Source organism: Podarcis gaigeae (genome assembly GCF_964106915.1).
Source record: "Podarcis gaigeae genome assembly, chromosome: 9".
Classification (NCBI taxonomy): Eukaryota; Metazoa; Chordata; class Lepidosauria; order Squamata; family Lacertidae; genus Podarcis; species Podarcis gaigeae.
In genome coordinates this window covers 78028142-78051299 of record NC_139685.1, presented here as the reverse complement: position 1 = coordinate 78051299, position 23158 = coordinate 78028142, and the positions used below count along the sequence as shown (strand labels likewise).

Below are 23158 nucleotides of genomic sequence, written 5' to 3'. Positions count from 1 at the left end.
CTTGGCTGAAGGAGTTGCCGGAAGGAGGAGTACAAGATGCCATCCAACCATCTTAGGGACTCCGCTCTGATTTGTGTAGGGTTTACTCCTGAGCCTTTTCTTTTCCCAAAGATGTCCCTCAAGGTAGCTGAGGTTTGGGATCAGAGTTCCCTACTCCTAGAGGGGCTACCTTCCCAGGTTGAGGAGCCTCATCTGCCCCTCACTTCCCTCTCTACAACATGTCCAGAACCGAATTCTTGATTGTTGGAGCCACTCATGGTCTCATCTACTCCATTCACCAGAGCCTGTCTTCGCCCCTAACTCACTTATTAACAACAGTAACAACAACTGTTCTATTCCACCTTTCTACACAGGACATAGACGTAGAAGTAATTTCTTTGTTGTCACTGATATCTGCCCCTCCTGGCTGCTCCATCCTCCTCACATGGATAAACTCACGTTTCACGTTGAGTGTGATTCTTCCCGTGGCCACCTGCTCCCCAACAGACACCTCGCAGCTCAGTTCCCGGTTGTGGTCCTTCCAGGTCAAGGAAGTGGTCAGAGTTTGCTTCCTGAGTGATGCCGCCGTGTCCAGCTGCAGTGTATTGGACACAAGCGAAGTCGTCATGTCGTAGCCAAGCCATCTCATGGAGATGTTGTCATAGGGACAGGTGTAGGGGCTGGAGCAGCTGAGGGACACCTCCATCCCTTCGCGAAGGTCATCCGGGGAGGCAATGGTGGGGATGTCGACTGAGTCTAAGGAGAAAAGGCAAAAGGATGGGCTTAGCTGAGCAGAATCTTCTGAGTTAGGAAGGATAAACTCTTTGCTCGTCTGAAGATTACAGGGCAGTTCACAACATAAAAATACAAAATAAGAACATAAAATACACCATAAAACACAAACAAACCAACAATTCCATATTCACACAAATATAGATGGCTGATTAATTGTCATTTGATTAGTTGTAGATAGAAAGAGGGGAAGAGGGACACATAATCATTGGGGTGGGGGGAAACATATGGGCGTGATTTTCATGTGGGATAAATTACATACCAGAAAATGCAGGTTGTGCTATTAAACCTGATTGGCATTTTGCAAAAAGGAAAGCAACTGGGAAATGAACTGGAAAGTGTAGGATAACTTTTGCTTGACACAACATGGGCTAACCTCCCCACAATTCAGAAAGGCTGCTCATTAAATAGCCAACTTTGTCTAACCAGCCAATCTGGTTCCAGCCAATCAGGGTGAATGTCCAATAAATTTGAAAATAGGGACATTCTGTTCCATGGTGTTGGTGGAGGTGATGATGATCATCAGAATGTTGCCCCAGCACTCTGGGTGGTTTCCAATGTATATAAAAACATTAAATAAAAAAATAAAAAACTTCCCTATATAGGGCTGCCTTCAGATGTCTTCTAAAGGTTGTACAGTTACTTATCTCCTTGGCTTGGAGGGTAAATCCATACCCTCCAACACTTTTCTGATAAAAATAGGGGCATCCTAAGAAAAAGCATGCCTACAAAGGTCCGTATAGTTAACGCTATGGTTTTCCCAGTAGTGATGTATGGAAGTGAGAGCTGGACCATAAAGAAGGCTGATCGCCAAAGAATTGATGCTTTTGAATTCTGGTGCTGGAGGAGACTCTTGAGAGTCCTATGGACTGCAAGAAGATCAAACTGATCCATTCTGAAGGAAATCAGCCCTGAGTGCTCACTGGAAGGACAGATCCTGAAGCTGAGGCTCCAATCCTTTGGCCACCTCAGGAGAAGAGAAGACTCCCTGGAAAAGACCCTGATGTTGGGAAAGATGGAGGGCACAAGGAGAAGGGGATGACGGAGGACGAGATGGTGGGAGTGTGTTCTCAAAGCTACTGGCAAGAGGTTGACCAAACTGCGGGAGGCAGTGGAAGACAGGAGTGCCTGGCCTGCTCTGGTCCAGGGGGTCACGAAGAGTCGGACACGACTAAACAACAACAACAAAGGAAAAGCGGGACATTCTAGGATCAAGTCAGAAACCAGGATGGCTTCTGTAAATCCAGGATTGTCCCTTGGAGTGTTTGTGAACAGGTTGTTTGGAAGGTGACCTAAAGAAGATGTCACAGGCTAAAAGCAGTTAGAAATGCACAAGCGGAAGTGAAGCTAAGCTGAAAGAGAATGCTTTATATTCTCTGTTTTTGAATATGGGACACCGGCTTTCCACTGCAAATATGCTTAAGTTTCAGATTTCAGCTTTAATTAGCTGCGCTCAAGTTTTTCTGTTTCGTTTTCTTGGAGGAACAGCCTGAGAAAGGCCTGGGCTAAAGATAGAATGAGGAACTGAGCAGAGCGCCTGTGTTCTGGGTGGACACTGGGCTGGGAGGACAAATTTGTGCATAAACTCAGTGAATGGTTATCACTGAGGGGAAGCTGACGATGGGAAGAGAATCAGCTGGAAGGAGACACCCCAACCTGGTTAAACAAAAGGGAATAGAAAGGGATGGTCTGTTTTGCTTAATGTATGTAGGGTTTGGTGTCAGCGTTGCTTGTGAGGGTTCTCTGCTGTTCACTTGTGTTCCTTTGGTGGTGAGAGAGGTTGGGGTTGCCCTAAGGTGTGGTTGTTTGTTTGTGGTTGGCTGTGGTGGTCTTTGTTTTCGTGTGTGAGTGGGGTGGGTGGGTGTTTCGGATCAGGTTAGCCATCTTGATTTGTATGCTGTTGGTGGATTTTTGTCGTTGTCTTGTTGGGCTGTGTATGTGATAAAGGGGAGCCATACCGGGGTGAAGGTGTCTTCTTCTGTTTGTCCCCGTGTCAGTTTCAGTTTGTTGGTTAATTTTTCTAGTAGGGCTGTTTCCCATACTATTTGGTGCCATTGCTCCATGCTTACTCCTTTTTTTTTTTAATAAAATTTTTATTAGGGTTTTTTACAGAATAGAGTACAAAGACAATAAACAACCTTACTTTTATCTCAACAGAGTTTCATAACTTCTTTGGACTTCCTCGCATCTCCCACTGCCATTTTCATCATCATGAATTTTTTCCAAGCAATTTATCATCTTGTTTGCAAATTTTATAACCACTTGTTTAAATATAGTCCTCTGAAAATTTGTTTCTCTTAGTCTCACTTTACATCCAATTCCAATCCGATTTTGTGATGGCCAATTATTTATGATCAAACATCCTACTTAACTTTCCACCAAATCACAATATTTTTGTAAATAAGTCTTAAATTTCCTCCAATCTTCTTCAACCCTCTCTTCTCCCAGGTCTCGAATTCTGCCAGTCATCTCTGCCAGTTGCATATAGTCCATCAGCTGCATCTGCCATTCTTCCAGCGTGGGTAGATCTTGAGTTTTCCACTTCTTAGCGATAAGTATCCTTGCTGCTGCTGTTGCGTACAAAAAGAATGTTCGATCCTTCTTTGGCACCATCTGGCCGACAATGCCCAAGAGGAAGGCCTCTGGTTTCTTAAGGAAGGTATACTTAAATACCTTTTTCAGCTCATTATATATCATTTCCCAGAAGGCCTTCACCCTGGGACAAGTCCACCAGAGGTGAAAGAATGTTCCTTCATTTTCCTTACATTTCCAACATTTATTGTCTGGCACATGGCATATTTTGGCAAGTTTAACTGGGGTCATGTACCACCTATATATCATTTTCATTACATTTTCCTTCAGAGCATTACATGCCGTGAAGTTCATCCCCGTGGTCCACAACCTTTCCCAATCCTCAAACATAATATTATGCCCAATATCCTGTGCCCACTTTATCATGGCCGACTTAACCATTTCATCTTGTGTATTCCATTTCAACAGCAAGTTATACATTCTTGAGAGTACTTTAGTCTTAGGTTCTAACAATTCTGTTTCCAACTTCGATTTCTCCACCTGGAATCCTAACTTTTTATCCTTTTTAAAAATTTCTTGGATCTGAGCGTAGTGTAACCAGTCTCGCACTTTGTCTTTCATTTTTTCCAAACTCTGCAATTTCCAATTATTGCCCTCTTTCTCTATTATTTCCCAATATTTCGGCCATTTGGCCTCCATATTGGGTCTTTTTCGGGCCTTGGCCTCCAGAGGTGATAGCCATCTTGGAGTTTTATTTTCCAATAGGTCTTTGTATTTTGTCCAGACATTAAACACTGCTTTCCTGACAATATGATTCTTAAAGGCCTTATTGATCTTAACTTTATCATACCATAAGTATGCATGCCAACCAAATGCATTGTTAAAACCTTCTAAATCTAACACATCAGTGTCTTCTAGAAGTAGCCAGTCTTTTAGCCAGCAGAAAGCTGCGGCTTCATAGTACAGCCTTAAGTCTGGCAGGGCAAAGCCCCCTCTTTCTTTCGCGTCAGTTAGTATCTTGAACTTAATTCTGGGCTTTTTGCCCTGCCAGACGAATTTAGAAATATCTCTCTGCCACTTCCGGAAACACTCCGTCTTGTCTACAATCTGCAATGTTTGAAACAAAAACAACATCTTTGGCAATACATTCATCTTGATAGCAGCAATTCGGCCTAACAAAGAGAGCTTCAAATTTGTCCAGCTGTCCAAGTCTCTCTTAATTTCAGACCAACATTTATCATAGTTATCCTTAAAGAGACATAAATTTTTTGCTGTTATATTTACCCCTAGGTACTTCACCCTTTTTACCAAATTTAATTCTGTTTCTCTCTGAAACCGTTCCAACTCTGTATCTGTCAAGTTTTTCCCCAACACCTTAGTTTTCTGTTTATTTAGTTTGAAACCCGCCACCCGACCAAAGTCCTGAATCAATTGTAACACTCTTTTTGTGCTAGATTCTGGCTCTTGCAATGTCAAGACAAGGTCATCTGCAAAAGCTTTAAGTTTATATTGTTTCGCTCCGATCTGAATCCCTTGCACCAACCGGTCCCCTCTAATCAAGTTCAAGAGCACCTCCAGGACAGAAATAAACAGCAAGGGGGAAATCGGGCAGCCTTGTCGTGTCCCTTTTTCAATCTTAAACTCTTCTGTAACCACATTGTTAACTATCAGTTTTGCCTTTTGTTCTGAGTAAATCGCATCAATCCCATTTTCAAAACCCCGCCCCACTCCCATTTCTTTTAAATTCCCCTTCATAAATTTCCAAGAGATGTTATCGAAGGCCTTCTCCGCGTCTATAAAAATTAAAACTGCTTTAGTGTTAATATTTGTTTGCAAAAGTTCCAAAATGTCAATAATATTCCTTGTATTAGCAAACAAGTGTCTTCCTGGGAGAAAGCCTGCCTGGTCTTTATGAATTATCTCATTTAAAACTCTTTTGAGTCTTCCTGCCAAAACATCAGCAAATATTTTATAATCCACATTTAAGAGGGAAATGGGACGGTAGTTCTTAAGTTGTGTCTTTTCAGTTTCTGATTTTGGTATCAATGTGATGAAAGCTTCCTTCCACGATTCAGGCACCTTCTTTCCCTCCATAATTTCATTGCTGACCTCCATCAGTGGTTGAATCAAATAGTCACTTAATGTCTTATAGTACTTGGAGGTCAAGCCATCTGGCCCTGGAGACTTGCCCAGCTTCATATTCTGAATGGCATGTTCTATCTCTAATCGTGTTATTTTGCTATTCAGGAGTGATCTATTTTCTTGTGATAGTTTTTTGAGTCCATTTTTCTCCAAAAATTTTGCAATCTCCTCCTCATTTTGTGGCCCTTGAGTGTATAATTTCTTGAAATATTTCTGGAAGCATTTTCTAATTTCCACCGGGTTCTGAATATATCTTCCTTCGATTTCCAAATTTGTTACTATGTTCAACTTTTGTCTCTTCTTCAACTGCCAAGCCAGCAGTTTCCCACATTTGTTAGCCGATTCAAATGTTTTTTGTTTCATTAATTTAATCTTCCATTCTATTTCCTGATTTATCAGTTTAGAATATTGTGCCTGATGAAGTTTACTCCTGATAGGTCTCTCCAGTGTCTGGTTATGGTGTTTCTGGCTGCTGAAAGTAGGAACATTGCCACCTGACCCCACCCATCTTCCCCCACTCCATCCCTTTTCTTCCTAATGTCTCAACAAATGAAACTGATTTGTAAAAATGTTACATGGATACTTCTGTATATCAATCTTTAATAAAACAAACAAGAAAGAAAGAAAGAAAGAAAGAAAGAAAGAAAGAAAGAAAGAAAGAAAGAAAATAAAGAAAAGAAAGGGATGGTCTGAATGGGGAGGGAGATAAGAAGCAGCACTAGATCAGGGGTAGCCAACATAGTGCCCGCGGGCGCCAGGCTGCCTGCCTGCACTTCCTCTGGTGCCCATGAAAGGCATCACACTGCCGTCAAAAATCCACAACATGCAATGGACTGTTTCATTTTCCTGCTCAGCCTCTCCTACGACCCTCCTCAACAATGTCCACGTTACTTTAACTGCCGTGTCTGGACCCCCACCTCCCTTCCATTCTAAACAGACAATTGAACATAAATGTGTCAAAAGTGTGGGATGTAATCCTCTGGAGCAGTCAGGTACAACATTTCCTGTTTGCCTAGAGGGAACATGCAGGGGAACGTTGGTTCAGCCAGTTGAACTTCCTGTTACACCTGGCTGGAGCATCCTTCCTTTTGCATGTGACCAGGTAGGTGGGCGTGACCTTTCCAGACCTGGTTGAAAGCCAAGTCATGTAGCCAGCTCCCTCTCTCTTCCTTCTTTTTCGTCGTGCATGCTTCATGCTTCACCTGGTTATCACCTATACAGGGTAAACCTGTTTGTACATACAGTATTTGTAACTTTAAGCCTAAAGCCTGCCTTCAGGGATCACCTGATCGCGAGCAAAACTATTTTTGGTTACTTATGAATAAGACTGTTGTGTCTTTATTCTTTTAGGAGGGATCAAAGAGGTCTTACCAGGAATAATAGAACATACAGTGGTATCTCTGGTTACAAACACTTCAGGTTACGAGCTTCTCTAACCCGGAAGCAGCTGCTCCTGTTTGCGAACTTTGCCCCAGGTTGCAAATGGAAATTGTGCACTAGAGGCCCCATTAGCGAAAGCGTGTCTCAGGATAAGAACGGTTTCAGTTTAAGAACGGACCTCCGGAACGAATTAAGTTCATAACCAGAGGTACCACTGTATTTCTGTTAAATCTTACATCTGTAGTCAGGAAGCTGCTTGGGAATCTGTTAGTGGTTTCTGGCTTTGCATCGTGCCATTCAGAGTTGTATTTGGTACTGGGAGATCTAAGATAGAGCGATAATTGTATTTTAAATTGGGGTTTCAGAGTTTTTAGTTGTTTTTAAATGTCTTATGTAGATTTTTCAATTTCATTGTTCTGTATGGGACAGTGATAATAAAGATATCGTATTGTATCATATCGTCCCCAGTACAGTGGTACCTTGGTTTAACAACAGTTTAGTTTATGAACAACTTGGATGAAGAACGCTGCAAACCCGGAAGTAGGTGTTTTGGTTTGTGAACTTTGCCTTGGAAGCAGAACATGTTTCGCTACCTGTTGAGTGTGTTCCATTTGTAAATTGAGTCCCCCGCTGCTATGGGAAAGCACGCCTTGGTTTAAGAACGCTTTGGCTTAAGGACGGACTTCCGGAAGGAATTAAATTTGTAACTAGAGGTACCACTGTATTTCAATCTGGGCAAGCCAGTTTGAATTGCTTATTGTGTCTCTAACAAATCTGCAACCAGCTTCCTGCTGAGTAATAGGGAAATGCACTCTGCTAAGTGAAGAAACTTGCTAATGGGACCCCTGACCATTGGGTCCGGTTGTGACCGACTCTGGGGTTGCGGCGCTCATCTCGCTTTATTGGCTGAGGGAGCTGGCATTTGTCCGCAGACAGCTTCCGGGTCATGTGGCCAGCATGACCAAGCTGCTTCTGGCGAACCAGAGCAGTGCACGGAAACGCCGTTTACTTTCCCTCTGGAGTGGTACCTATTTATCTACTTGCACTTTGATGTGCTTTCGAACTGCTAGGTTGGCAGTAGCAGGGACCGAGCAACAGGAGCTCAGCCCATCACGGGGATTCGAACCGCCGACCTTCTGATTGGCAAGTCCTAGGCTCTGTGGTTTAACCCACAGCGCCATCTGCGTCCCTAACGTGAGTTAGGAAGGATAATATTAATCAATATATCCTCTCCAGTTACCCACAACATCCCCACAGGAAGAGACCTGCAGCAGCGTCAGGCCAACAGCCCACCTCGTCACAGAGGCCACCCAGATTTCTATGGGAAGCCTGGCAGCAGGATCTGAGCACAACAGATCTCTCCCCGCTTGTGATCAGACTGTGCTTATAGAATTGTAGAGTTGGAAGGGACCCTGAGGGTCATCTAATGCAATTCCTTGCAATGAGCCAGGCTTGCTCTTTTGTTCACTTTTGTTCACTTTTGTTGCCATCCCTAGTGGCGAGTGTATCTGTGTGCGTCTCACATGTGTGCTGCATGCAGTGTGGGTATACACACTCACACACAGATATATTGGCTGTTCACATTCCTGGCATGTGGCCCTGACCATCAATACGACCCTCATGTTGGAAAAGAATTTGGCCAACTGTGCTTTAGGTCTAAGCAGTCCAGCCAATCACAGCCAGGTCCTTCTGCCTGCCCTGCCTCTCTGTGACCTCAGAGCAGCTCAGCCAACCACAATCAACAAACAGCCTTCACTCCATCACAAATCCCTGATGATAATGGCCTGCAGGTGGCTCAGTTGGTTAGAGCGTGGTGCTGATAAAGCCAAGGTCATGGGTTTGAACCACATATTCCTGCATTGCAGTTTGTTGGACTAGATGTCTCTATGATTCTATAAACGGCTTGGTTAAACAGCAGAGGGGGTTTTCCAGCTTGATACAGTGGTGCGCAGCCTGTCCTAATTTAGTAGCTTCCATTCAGTTGTTTTAAGCCAGGCTTTGCCCTGCAGATGTTGTGCACTCCAGCTCCCTGGCTGATGGGAGTTGTAGTCCAAAACACCTGGAAGGCAGCAGGATGAAGAAGGCTGGCTTAAGCCCTGAGGACAGGTAGGCTTAGCAAAAACAGTCGAGAGATTGGGATGCATCTCAAAGCAGACTTTTGTGGGCAGGGAGTGTCTGGTTACTTACCGGTGACGGTTAAAACAACCCCCTTTTGATCAGACCAGCGGTTCCCCTCGCTGATTTCGAACCGGAAGGTGTACTTGCCGGCATCTGCAGTTGTCACACCCCTCAGAAGCAAGGTGCAGTTGCGCTGGAGGGGGTCTCCCAGCAGCTCTGTGCGTCCTTGAAACCGACCCTCAATGCTACCAGGAGTTGCTGAGTGGTAAACCAAAGCCTTCTGCCCTGTGATATCTTTGTACCAAATGGCCGTGATGCCATTTGGGGCAGCGACGTTGCTGGGGTAGCTGAAGGTGCACGGGATGACGACGCAGGAGTCTTTGACGCTCCACAAATGTTCGGGGGTCGTGACAGCCCAGGAACCAAAGGCTGCAATAGAAATTATTATTATTTATTTATATCCCACCTTTCCCCCGGAAAGGACTTGTTACTGAAGGGGGAAGGAATGGGTTCTGTGCAGTCAGTCTGAAACGGGACCCAAAATCCTCATTTTTCCTCCTCCAAGGGAGCATTTCTAAAATGCATTAACTTGAGCTCTTGAGTCAATGTATAAACAGAAAGCCAGCTGTATAAACAAGTGCTCAAAGCCCTCTCCTTTATCAGTCCGTGACGGCAATGGATGGCCTTGCCAGTTCCAGTGGAGCAGGGATGGCACGTCTGGGTCTTATCTTACTTCCTGACCACAGTGACGCACAGACCTTGTCAGCCTCCCGGGAATGGCGCCAGGAGGACTCTTAGAATTGGTGACCTTCTTACCCCAAGATAAGGAATACAGGAACAGGAACACCCTTTTATGGTCAAGAGCACAGGGACAGGGACACTCTTTTATGGTTAAGAGTACACGAGCAGGAACATCTGTGATGTCAACTTACGTGTATAAGCTTACGTGTCTGGATTCCTGGGGAAGGGGGGAGAGGGTGCCTGGACGATACATATACTGCATGAAATCTCTCATTTCTTTGGATTTGCTGTGAACTGACCACGCAAGTGCCTTCTGCTATCCGGAGAGCAGAATAAACTCTTTCTCTGAATCAACCTCGGTGTCATTTGTCTCCTTCCTCCCTGTTCTGGGAGCAACTCTCACCCTACCAATCGGTAAAGACTAATAAAGCTACATTTCAGCAATCAGGTTTAGTATTTAGCAAACATACCTTGGGCGACATAACTGGAGAATGCAAAAAGGAAGAAGGGCAAAGGCATAGCCGGTGGGAGCGGCTGATTCAAGGGCAAATTCCTGGAGCAAAGCAAAGTTCACAGTTAGATTCAAGACCTCCCCAAAAGATGAGCACACCTTTGACCAAATGGGCCACAGAATGTGGAATGCCTGTGGCCCACCAGATGCTGTTGGACTACAACTCCCATCATTCCCTGCAATTGGGGCTGGTGGGAGCTGGGGTCTATGAGCATCTCGAAGCCTTCAGGTTCCCTGTCCCTGTGCTGAATAATAATAATAATAATTTTGTATTTATTATTTATACCCCACCCATCTGGCTGGGTTTTCCCGGCCACTCTGGGCAGTTTCCAACAAAATATTAAAATACATTAGTCTATTAAACATTAAAAGCTTCCCTAAACAGGGCTGCCTTCAGATGTCTTCTAAAAGTCTGGTAGTTGTTTTTCTCTTTGACATCTGGTGGGAGGGTGTTCCACAGGGCGGGTGTCACTACCGAAAAGGCCCTCTGCCTGGTTCCTTTTAACTTGGCTTCTCACAGCAAGGGAACCGCCAGAAGGCCCTCAGCGCTGGATCTCAGTGTCTGGGCAGAATGATGGGGGGTGGAGACGCTCCTTCAGGTATACTGGACCAAGGCTGTTTAGGGCTTTCAAGGTCGGCGCCAACACTTTGAATTGTGCTCGGAAACGTACTGGGATCCAGTGTAGGTCTTTCAAGACAGGTGCTATGTGGTCTCGGCGGCCACTCCCAGTCACCTGTCCAGGTGCCACATTCTGGATTAGTTGTAGTTTCCGGGTCACCTTCATTTTTTTTTATTTTATAAATATATTTTATTAATTTTCCATCGGAAAAAAAATACAATCACACCACATTACAACTTCTATTAATTTTCCATTTTTTGACTTCCTTCAGCCTCTCTGCCAATCATCCGAATTGTGACTTCTTTAGTTACACATTTCCAAATTTTGCTTTTGCCTTTATGCCTACCTCCCACTTCTATTTTCCCTTTTTACAATATTTCTTATATTATTACAGAGCTTTTTTAAATGCCACTAACGTTATTCCATTATCACTTATACATTCCCAATACTCAACTAACTTTCCCCAGTCCTCAATGAACTTTTGATCTTGTAGATATCTGATCTTCCCAGTCAGTTTATCAAGTTCTGCATAGTCCATCAGCATAGTCCTTCAAAGGTAGCCCAATGGAGAGAACATGGCAGTATTCTGGTGCTGGAGGAGACTCTGCAAAGTCCCATGGACTGCAAGAAGATCAAACTAATCCATTCTGAAGGAAATCAGTCCTGAGTGCTCACTGGAAGGACAGATCCTGAAGCTGAGGCTTCAATCCTTTGGCCACCTCATGAGAAGAGAAGACTCCCTGGAAAAGACCCTGATGTTGGGAAAGATGGAGGGCACAAGGAGAAGGGGAAACAGAGGACGAGATGGTGGGACAGTGTTCTCGAAGCTACGAACATGAGTTTGACCAAACTGCGGGAGGCAGTGGAAGACAGGAGTGCCTGGCCTGCTCTGGTCCAGGGGGTCACGAAGAGTCAGACACGACTAAACGACTAAGCAACAACAGTGCGCACCCCAGAAATGATCTCTTTCAGCTTCTGCCTTCTGGAAGAAGGTCCAGGGTTATAAAGACTAGGACTAGCTGCCTGAGAAACAGTTTCTATCCAAATGCGATTTGGGTTTTAAACGCAGTGTAAGGAGTCTCTATGGGAATATACTGTATTTAATTATGGGGTATCAGAGTTTTTAGGGGGCTAACCAGGTTGGGATGGCTGGGGTAGCAGGCTTGTTGGTTTTTGAATATCTTATGCAGATTTTTCAATTTCGTTGTTCTGTATGGGACAATGACAATAAAGATTATCGTATCGTATCGTATCTAGGCAGTGGTTTCGACTAGATGACTCTAGTCCAACACTACAATTCTAGGATTTCAACTGTTGCTCTGTTGGCTCCCACGGTGGCATATTAAAAACTAATGGATAACGGTTGACCTGGGCCTGACTCACAGAAGTGCAAAACTATTCCTCCTCCTGTTACGGTTTCAGTGATGCACTATGGGCTGGGAAGGTCTATCAAAACCCAGCGACATCTGGGCATTTGCCTGAGCATCCCACTCAAACCTCCAAATAGCAAGTGGACCTGGGCTTTTTTTCAGCCGGAACTTGCTGGACCTCTCAGGTGGGTGCCATTGCAATTATAAGAGAACAAGGGAGGCGTTCGTGGTGAGTTCCAGCACCTCTTTTTCTAGAAAAATAGCACTGGGGACATCTATCAGGGAGAAGAGGAACGGGAGCGTTGCTCTCCGTCTCCCGTTCGAAACGTCCCGTCTGTTTCCTGAACTCAGCCCTTGGCAGCAGCTTCCAAATGAGTTTCGTTTCTTCTCATCAGCCTCACCCATCTGACCCCAGAGCCCAAGTTCCTCTGCTCGCGGCAACAGGGCCTGACCAAGGCATGGCGAGTGGGGCTGTCTCTGATGGCCTCTGAAATCCAAAATCTGGATTAATGGCTTCAGTTTCCTTTGAGCAATCAACAGCCAATGGCCATAAACATCTGCAAAAAATAAAATAAAATCGCCTTTCCCTTGCCCAAGTCTATATCTGGTCCTAAAAGGATTGACGCTGGAAGGCAATTGCTGAAGCCCTACACTGGGAAATCAGGGTTCACATCTCAGGAGAGTTTTTGATGTTGTTCAAATGGATTTATTTATTCTGACATGTGTTTATTACTTATTTATTTAAAAGTAGCTATTTCTTTTTTAAAAAATCAAAGTGACTTACAACAGAAATGCATAAAACCATACAGTAAACACACACACACACACACACACACACACACATATATATTAAAAACGGACCTCAATTAACTATTTTATCATCACAACAACCCTGTGAGGTGAGTTAGGCCAAGAAACTCTGTCTGATCCCTGGCCACCCAGTGAGCTTTGTGGTTGAGTGGAGAGTTGAACCCTGATCTCCCAGGTCCTAGCCTGATGCTCTAACCACTAAATAATACAAGCTCTTTAATACTGTATTTTAGGGATGCGGGTGGCACTGTGGGTTAAACCACAGAGCCTAGGGCTTGCCGATCAGAAGGTCGGCGGTTCAAATCCCCGCAATGGGGTGTGCTCCCGTTGCTCAGTCCCTGCTCCTGCCAACCTAGCAGTTCGAAAGCACGTCAAAGTGCAAGTAGATGAATAGTTACCACTCTGGCGGGAAGGTAAACGGCGTTTCCGTGCGCTGCTCTGGTTCGCCAGAAGCGGCTTAGTCATGCTGGCCACATGACCCGGAAGCTGTACGCTGGCTCCCTCGGCCAGTAACGCGAGATGAGCGCCGCAACCCCAGAGTCGGCCATGACTGGACCTAATGGTCAGGGGTCCCTTTACCTTTAATATTGTATTTTAAAATGCAAAATAGTGCTTGCTGCCAGGGACGGTGTGTAACAATAACTTCTCCCCCAGGTACCCTAATCCAGAACACTGAAAACTGCTTTCTCTCTGTGTGTCTGGATTTCCTCCCCACTTCAGAAGGATAGAAATGGAAAGTGTTGGACGTGGACCAGAGGGAGACCTTCATGTGTCTCCCTGCTTTGTTTTGAAGCACCAAGAGGCCCCCAGGGTGGCCTTGTTGCACTCTCTCTCAGCCCAACCTACTTCAGTGAGTCGAAAAGGCTGCTTTGTGATCTCGTGGGAGGAAAATGGAATGTGGGTAATATGGGATCAAGTCCTTCTTGCCTATCCATCATTCAAGCTTTAAAATGTTTTTCCATTTCCACTTGGGAATTTTATAGTGTCCGATGGAACATACCAAGCTTTGACCCAGCCAAGTAGATTGACATGGCACTCTCTCTCTCTCTCTCTCTCTCTCTCTCTCTCTCTCTCTCTCTCTCCCCCCCTCTCTCTGTGAGAGAGAGGGAGGGAGGGGGGAGAGAGGTGTGCAGCCTGGGAGTCATTTTGGACTCTGTCCATGGAGTCTGCAGCTGTCCATGGAGGCACAGGTCAATTCTGTGTCCAGGGCAGCTGTCTCCCAGCTCCATCTGGTACGCAGGATGAGACCCTCCCTGCCCACAGACTGTCTCGCCAGAGTGGTGCATGCTCCAGTTATCTCCTACTTGGACTACTGCAATGTGCTCTATGTGGGGCTACCTTTGAAGGTGACCCGGAAACTGCAACTAATTCAGAAGGCGGCAGCCAGACTAGTGACTGGGAGCGGCCGCCGAGACCACGTAACACCCGTCCTGAAATACCTACGTTGGCTCTCAGTATGTTTCCAAGCACAATTCAAAGTGTTGGTGCTGACCTTGAAAACCCTGAATGGCCTTGGCCCAGTAGACCTGAAGGAGCGTCTCCACCCCCATCGTTCTGCCTGGACACTGAGATCCAGCACCGAGGGCCTTCTGGGGGTTCCCTCCCTGCGAGAAGTGAGGTTACAGGAAACCAGGCAGAGGGCCTTCTCGGTGGTGGCACCCGCCCTGTGGAACGCCCTCCCACCAGATGTCAAAGAGAAGAACAACTACCAGATTTTTAGAAGACATCTGAAGGCAGCCCTGTTCAGGGAAGCTTTTAATGTTTAACAGACTACTGTATTTTAATACTCCGTTGGAAGCCGCCCAGAGTGGCTGGGGAAACCCAGCCAGATGGGCGGGGTATAAATAATAAATTCTATTCTATTCTGGGGAAAACCTGCGAGCAGGATTCGAACACAAGAGCAACTCTTTCCTCCTGGTGTTTCTAGCAACTGGCTTTCACTACCACCAACCATGGAGGCAGCGCATAGGCATCTTGGCTAGTAGCCAAGGATAGCCCTCTCCTCATTAAATTGTCTAATCCTCTTTTAATGCCATCCAAGTTGGGAGCTGCCATTGCCTTCTATGGGAGCACAGGCGCTGAGTTGAGCCCAACATGGCGCGGGGGGGGGGGTGAGGTTATGTCTCCCAATGGAGCGCAGCCCGGGGTGACATCGCGACAGGCCTCTCCAAGGTTGGTGCCAGAATAATAGTGGCAAGAAATTGGAAAAATGAAATCTTACCAATGATCACAGAATGGCAAATTTTTATGATAGAATACCTGCAACTAGCAAAATCGACTGGAAAAATTAGAGGAATGTCAAACCAAAAGGTATTTAGGGAATGGGAAATATTTAAAGAATACTTGAAAATGTACAGTACGGACAATAAGATACTTGCAGAAATAGAGTGATACTGATAACCAAGAATTATCTAAAATATAATAGTGGATTTTATATATTTATATACAAAATAAAATAATATGAATCTGTGCAAGGAATACAGATAATATAAGTAGTATAATGAGAATTATTGGAAGTTACTATTTTAATTTGGTATGTAAGTGTAATATATTGTATTTGTTTATGTTTGTTTTTCTGTCTTTTCTTACTCTATTGTTTTTTCTATTTGTATCATCTTTTGTATTATATGTTATGCATATATTTTCTATGTGAAAATTAATAAAGATTTTCTATTAAAAGAAATTAGTGGGGGGGCTTAGCCCTGTCCCAGCAGATATTGGGGGGTGGGTTGTAGAGGCCTTAGCCCCATGGAGTTGGCGTGCCTGTATGGGAGCAAGAGCCATAATTCAACTCTCTGCTGCATAAATAAGTTGTTGTGATGATGGTGATGGTGATTGGTATACTTCCCTTTACCCACAGCTCTCAGAGAAGGTGCTTACAACACAAAATCACAATGCAGAAACACAAAAAAAAAACCATAATAAAAACAAAGACAACCCAAGAATTCCCTCTTCCCCAACACATTTTAAAAGGGCATTGGATGTCAATCAGCCCAAGGCCTGGTTCCTGAGGAATGCTTTTGCCTGGCACCTAAAGGTGCATAATGAAGGTGCCAGGCGAACTTCCCTGGGGAGAGCATTCCACAAACAAGCAGCCACTGCAGAAAAGGCCCTGTTCTTGTGTTATCTGTCCCAAATCTTCCACTCCTCAGTTTCACTGGGTGTCTGCAAGTGTTATGAGACGGAGAAAAGCTTTTCCCAATCCACTTTCTCTACGCCATGCATAATTCTATAAACTTCCATCATGTAACCTCTTACTCTAAAGTAAAATGTCACAAATGTTGCAACCTTCCTTCGTAGAGGAGCTGCTTCATAGCCTTTTCCAAACCTTTTCCAACTCTGCATACTCTCAAATAATCAGTAATGCTCAAGGCGGCTACCAATTGCAAAATAAGCACAACAACAACCAGTAACATGATTGAAATGGTTCTGCCTTGCCTTTTCCCAGAGAGCAGCTCCTCCAGCAACAGATCTCCGCAGTCCTTTGGAACTCTCTGCCACACACAGTGGAGCGATGCTGCTTCTGGGCTTCTAAACGGGATGCTGGACCTCAAGGACAAAGCGGTCCAGGAGAATGCAGAACTTCTGGTCTGGGACAGCTTTATCTGCCTCCTGTTTTGGGAAATCCCCCATTGTGTCAGCTGTTCTCATTCTGGACCCAATCACTTAAAACGCTCATCGTTCAGCGCTGCTGAGACATTTTGGGAGGGAGGAGGAGGAGGAGGAAGAAGAAGAAGAAGAAGAAGCAGGGAACAGCCTTCTGGGTTCAGAGCTGGGCACTGCAGTTCAAGATGGATGTGGGTGACAAGTTGGAAAGGATCCAGAGAGCAGCAAGAATGATAAACAGTTTCTCAAGTCAAACCCTGGGAGGAACAACAGAAGGAACTGCAAGGAAACTAGGAGTTTTGGGGTTATGCAATTCCACAGAAGCTGTTCTCAGCTGGCTGCTGTCACACACACAGAGTTAGGGATGTACTTAAGTTACAGATTAAACATAATCCTCCCTTCTACGGGGGCTTGGTTGACCAGATAAGAAGGACCCTGCAGCTGCATCAGGCCAAAGGGTCATCCTGTTTCCCACGGCAGACCCACCAAATGGGAAGCAGGCAAATATGAAGGCAAGAGCACCATCCTCTTGATGGCTTTGCAGAAGATTCTGCTGAGAGATATGGTGCTTAGACCAAGTCACACCGCTGGCCCACTCAGCTAGTATTCCCAAGCTTGGGCCTGTGTCCCAAGGCTTGTGGTGGATGGAAATCAATTTCTGTTGCTGGTTTTTGTTGTTGATATGTTCCTTGGGTTCTTCTCCTTCTCCTACTTTGAACTTCCTTTAACAGTGTAATGCAGAAATAAAACCCATGGCCTCCGTTTCTTAAGAGCTGCAGTGGCTTTGCCACATTCAGAATGTCCCAGGTGAAGTCTCTGATGGGGTCTTCAAATAGAATCGGGAGATGCCCCCCCCACGAAAGCCCAGAAGACCACTGCTTCTCCACGCAGGGTATAATCCATGGAATTCTCTCCCACAGGGTAATACAATAATTTGGAACTGTGTGTGAAAAAATAGTAGAAATAACAATACAATGAGTCTAATCGGAAGTCAAATGTGTTTATTTTCTTTTCTTTTCTTTCTTTTCTCCTTCTTTCTTTTTTCCTCCCCCCCCCTTTCCCTCCCCTTTTTCTTCTTCCTTTTCTCTTTTCTTTTTTTTGTGTGTGCCTCCTTTCTTGGTCTTTCTCTTTTTGATTTGTTACGAAGGAGATAAAGAGATAAAAGTATAATATGGAAACTTCCAGCAAGTCAAAAGTGATGTTGTGTAATTTTTCTACTACTATTTATATATTGTTAAAATCGGTGAATTGTAATGAATTGACGTAACAATTACTGTGGGTTTTTTCCTTTGTTATTGTTGAATTCTACATAAAGTATTATTCTTCTCTTAAAAAAAAAAAGGAATTCCCTCCCACAGGGATGGCCACTAACCTAGATAGCTTGGGAAGAGGATTGTCTGAACTCATGGAGGAGGAGAGAGGCTAGCAGCTAGCCAGTGCAATTTTTTAAAAAAGAAAAAGAGGTGCCAGAACTCACCATGAACGTCTCCCTCTGTCTCTTAGAATGGCAATGGCACCCACCTGAAGAAGAAGAAGAGTTTGGATTTGATATCCCACCTTTCACTCCCTTTAAGGAGTCTCAAAGCGGCTAACATTCTCCTTTCCCTTCCTCCCCCACAACGAACACTCTGTGAGGTGAGTGGGGCTGAGAGACTTCAGAGAAGTGTGACTGGCCCAAGGTCACCCAGCAGCTGCATGGGGAGGAGCAGAGATGTGAACCCGGTTCCCCAGATTACGAGACTACCGCTCTTAACCACTACACCACACTGGCTCTCTGAGAGGTTCCAGAACCACCTGAAAGGTGCCAGAACTGAGTTCCAGCAAGTTCCTCCTTGAAAAAACCCCTGCTACTAGGCATGATGGCTCGGCTCTGCCTTAACAGTTGGAGGCAGCAGTGTTTCAGAATGCTAGTTGCTGGAAACCACAGGATAATAATAAAATAATAATAATAATAATAATTTATTATTTATACCTGGCCCATCTGGCTGGGCTTCCCTAGCCACTGTGGGTGGCTTTGAACAAAATATTAAAATACAGTAATGCATCAAACATTAAAAGCTTCCCTAAACAGCTGCCTTCAGATGTCTTCTAAAAGTCTGGTAGTTGTTCTCTTTGACATCTGGTGGGAGGGCGTTCCACAGGGTGGGTGCCACTACCGAGAAGGCCCTCTGTTTGTTTCCCTGTAGCTTTGCTTCTGCCAGTGAAGGAACTGCCAGAAGACCCTCAGCACTGGACCTCAGGGTCCGGGCAGAATGATGGAGGTGGAGACGCTCCTTCAGGTATACTAGACCCCATATGATGTGTCTTGTGCCGTTGAACCAATCACGCAACATTCATTCCCTACTAATAAATCTACAACACTTAAAATATAAATCTGGGGACACTAAATGAAATCCGGAGACATTCCGGAGATGGATTTTGTCCGGGGACAGATTTCTAAATCCAGGGACTGTCCCCGGGAAACAGGGAAGTCTGACAACCATAGTCAAAGAACCGAAACTGATCTAAAGGTTCCGCCCATTTTTTTCTGCCATTCAGGTCTTTGGTCTCTGTGCTTTGCTGGACTCAGCGCAATCTTTCACTTTCCTCCAGAGGAAGTAGATGTTGCATTATCAGGAAAAGAAACTGAGCAGATTATCACATCTTCACGCTTCCCACGTGCAGGAACTGGGTGCTCTTTCGACCCGCTGCTGGTTTCAGCAAGGTCAGCACGTGAAGCCAGCTGAGTCAGCCTCCGCCCTACATGTCCCCACCCCCAGCCTGCAGCAGCATGTGATACGAAGGAACCAGAGCAGGAAGTCACAAGTGGCAGGAGAGGAGAGGAAGTGTCGGTGGAAGCATCAACACCAACCTCCAGAAAGCCGGTCCTCTCCAGGTGGCCACGGGAGTTGTAGTCCAACGCATCTGGAGGGCACTAGATCGGGGAAGGCTGCTGTCCCCCTGCAAACCAGGGGGTTGGACTAGATGAATTTTCTGGGTACCTTCCAATTCTTCAGCTCCATGATTTATAAACTGCAGGAGGCTGGCAGGGAGAATGAAGGAATGAAACTCACTCTCTCCCCCACCATCACTTGGAAACTCTTTGCATTCCTCTCTGATAAGGGGCAAGGTGTGTTTTTTGTACAGGCATCTCCAGAGTCTAAGGCATTCTCTCTTCCAGGAGAGCATTCTGAACTTTGGAACTGAAAGCATCATATATATATTGTTGTTGTTGTTTAGTCGTTTAGTTGTGTCCTCCTCTTCTTGACCCCCTGGACCAGAGCACACCAGGCACTCCTGTCTGCCACTGCCACTGCCTCCCTCATGCTGGTACCTTCGAGAACACTGTCCAACCATCTCGTCCTCCGTCGTCCCCTTCTCCTTGTGCCCTCCATCTTTCCCAACATCAGGGTCTTTTCCAGGGAGTCTTCTCTTCTCATGAGGTGGCCAAAGTCTTGGAGCCTCAGCTTCAGGATCTGTCCTTCCAGTCAGCACTCAGGGCTGATTTCCTTCAGAATGGAGAGGTTTGATCTTCTTGCAGTCCATGGGACTCTCAAGAGTCTCCTCCAGCACCAGAATTCAAAAGCATCAATTCTTCGGCGATCAGCCTTCTTTATGGTCCAGCTCTCACTTCCATACATCACTATTGGGAAAACCATGGCTTTAACTATACGGACCTTTGTTGGCAAGGTGACGTCTCTGCTTTTTAAGATGCTGTCTAGGTTTGTCATTGCTTTTCTCCCAAGAAGCAGGGATCTTTTAATTTCGTGACTGCTGTCACCATCTGCAGTGACAGAAATTTGTTTACCAATTTGTAATCCTAATAACAATACTTGGAATTTTTTGAGGGAGGGGCGGCTCCTGCAGGAGGAGGGTGGTGCTCTTTGGCACCCCTTTATCAGCTGGCATCTCCTTAGAGGCAACCAAGGCTCCTCCAGCAACGTCCGAGGGGGAGGGGACATTCCCAAGCCAGGCTTGCAAGGGAGGCTTGGCTGCCAGGGAAAATATTTACCCACTGTCAGTGAGAGGACATAACTCAGCAGCCAGGAATCTGTGAGGTCAGCGAGACCCTTCTAGCCCAGAGGTGGGTCAGCAGAGCTGAATTCCTCCTCCTGCTTCTCCGTCAAAAGGCTCAAGGCAATGGGATATTGCTCACACATATGTTTCCAGGACTGTGTTCAGAGCTTTATGCTAACTCAATCTCTGGGCAGCGAGAGACTCCAGGGGTTCCCAACACTTACCCAAGGATTGGTTTCCTTGCAATGGAGCTCAGCGGAGTCTGCAGTGTCTTTATCATTTATGGTTTTATTTACATACATATAAAACCCGAGCACAAGTTGGAGAGGCTCGCAGCATTAACACCCAGCTCTACCTCTCTTTCAAATCAGAACCAGTGAAGGTGGTGAAGGTCCTGTGAATCATAGAATCATAGAGTTGGAAGAGACCACAAGGGCCATCGAGTCCAACCCCCTGCCAAGCAGGAAACACCATCAGAGCACTCCTGACATCTGGTTGTCAAGCCTCTGCTTAAAGACCTCCAAAGAAGGAGACTCCACCACACTCCTTGGCAGCAAATTCCACTGTCAAACAGCTCTTACTGTCAGGAAGTTCTTCCTAATGTTTAGGTGGAATCTTCTTTCTTGTAGTTTGGATCCATTGCTCCGTGTCCGCTTCTCTGGGCAGCAGAAAACAACCTTTCTCCTTCCTCTATGTGACATCCTTTTATATATTTGAACATGGCTATCATATCACCCCTTAACCTCCTCTTCTCCAGGCTAAACATGCCCAGCTCCCTTAGCCGTTCCTCATAAGGCATCGTTTCCAGGCCTTTGACCATTTTGGTTGCCCTCCTCTGGACACGTTCCAGTTTGTCAGTGTCCTTCTTGAACTGTGGTGCCCAGAACTGGACACAGTACTCCAGGTGAGGTCTGACCAGAGCAGAATACAGTGGCACTCTTACTTCCCTTGATCTAGATGCTATACTCCTATTGATGCAGCACAGAATTGCATTGGCTTTTTTAGCTGCCGCGTCACACTGTTGGCTCATGTCAAGTTTGTGGTCAACCAAGACTCCTAGATCCTTTTCACATGTACTGCTCTCAAGCCAGGTGTCACCCATCTTGTATTTGTGCCTCTCATTTTTTTTGCCCAAGTGCAATACTTTACATTTCTCCCTGTTAAAATTCATCTTGTTTGTTTTGGCCCAGTTCTCTAATCTGTCAATGTCGTTTTGAAGTGTGATCCTGTCCTCTGGGGTGTTAGCCACCCCTCCCAGTTTGGTGTCATCTGCAAATTTGATCAGAATGCCCTTGAGTCCATCATCCAAGTCGTTGATAAAGATGTTGAATAAGACCAGGCCCAAGACAGAACCCTGTGGCACCTCACTAGTCACTCTTCTCCAGGATGAAGAGGAACCATTGATGAGCACCCTTTGGGCTCGGTCAGTCAGCCAGTTACAAATCCACTGAGTGGTAGCATAGTCAAGACCGCATTTTACCAGCTTCTTTACAAGAATATCATGGGGCACCTTGCCAAATGCCTTGCTGAAATCAAGGTAGGCTACATCCACTGTGTTCCCTTCATCTACCAGGCTTGTAATTCTGTCAAAAAACGAGATCAGGTTAGTCTGACATGACTTATTTTTCAGAAATCCATGCTGACTATTGGTGATCACAGCATTCCTTTCTAGGTGCTCACAGACTGTTTGCTTAATGATCTGCTCCAGAATCTTCCCTGGTGTTGATGTCAGACTGACTGGGCGGTAATTATTTGGGTCCTCTCTTTTCCCCTTTTTGAAAATAGGGACAACATTTGCCCTCCTCCAGTCTGCTGGGACTTCGCCTGTTCGCCAGGAATTCTCAAAGTTGACTGCCGGTGTGAGTGCCTGGAGGCAGTTGGAGGATGGATGGTGGCTAAAAGATTGAGCTTGAATCCTGACAAGACAGAAGAAGTGTTTTGGGGGGACGGGGGGCAGGTGGGGGGCTCCTTGGTCCTGAATAGGGTAACTGTGCCCCTGAAGGACCAGATGCGCAGCCTGGGAGTCATTTTGGACTCACAGCTGTCCATGGAGGCGCAGGTCAATTCTGTGTCCAGGGCAGCTGTCTCCCAGCTCCATCTGGTATGCAGGATGAGACCCTACCTGCCCGCGCACTGTCTCACCAGAGTGGTGCATGACCTAGTTATCTCTCGCTTGGACTACTGCCATGCGCTCTATGTGGGGCTACCTTTGAAGATGACCCAGAAACTACAACTAATCCAGAATGCAGCAGCTAGACTGGTGACTGGGAGCAGCCACCGGGACCACATAACACTGATCCTGAAAGACCTACACTGGCTCCCAGTACGTTTCGAGCACAATTCAAAGTGTTGGTGCTGACCTTTAAAGCCCTAAATGGCCTCTGTCCTGTATACCTGAAGGAGCGTCTCCACCCCCATCGTTCTACCTGGACATTGAGGTCCAGATCCGAGGGCCTTCTGGTGGTTCCCTCCCTGTGAGAAGTGAAGCTACAGGGAACCAGGCAGAGGGCCTTCTCGGTAGTGGGACCCACCCTGTGGAACGCCCTCCCATCAGCTGTCAA

General features: G+C 45.7%; 1 protein-coding gene across 1 annotated transcript in view; it reads right to left on the bottom strand.

Moving 5' to 3' along the window:
- The window catches only part of SIGLEC1 (sialic acid binding Ig like lectin 1), a 45191-nt gene extending 28481 nt beyond the window's left edge, over positions 1-16710 (bottom strand). The window contains exons 1-4 of the mRNA XM_083757045.1: positions 16434-16710; positions 10155-10237; positions 9013-9372; positions 439-735 (exon numbers count right to left, since the gene is read on the bottom strand). Coding sequence (XP_083613171.1) covers positions 439-735; positions 9013-9372; positions 10155-10203 — 706 coding nt within the window. The 5' untranslated portion in view covers positions 10204-10237; positions 16434-16710. The remainder of the gene's footprint in view (positions 1-438; positions 736-9012; positions 9373-10154; positions 10238-16433) is intronic.
- Between the last annotated feature and the right edge of the window lie 6448 nt (positions 16711-23158).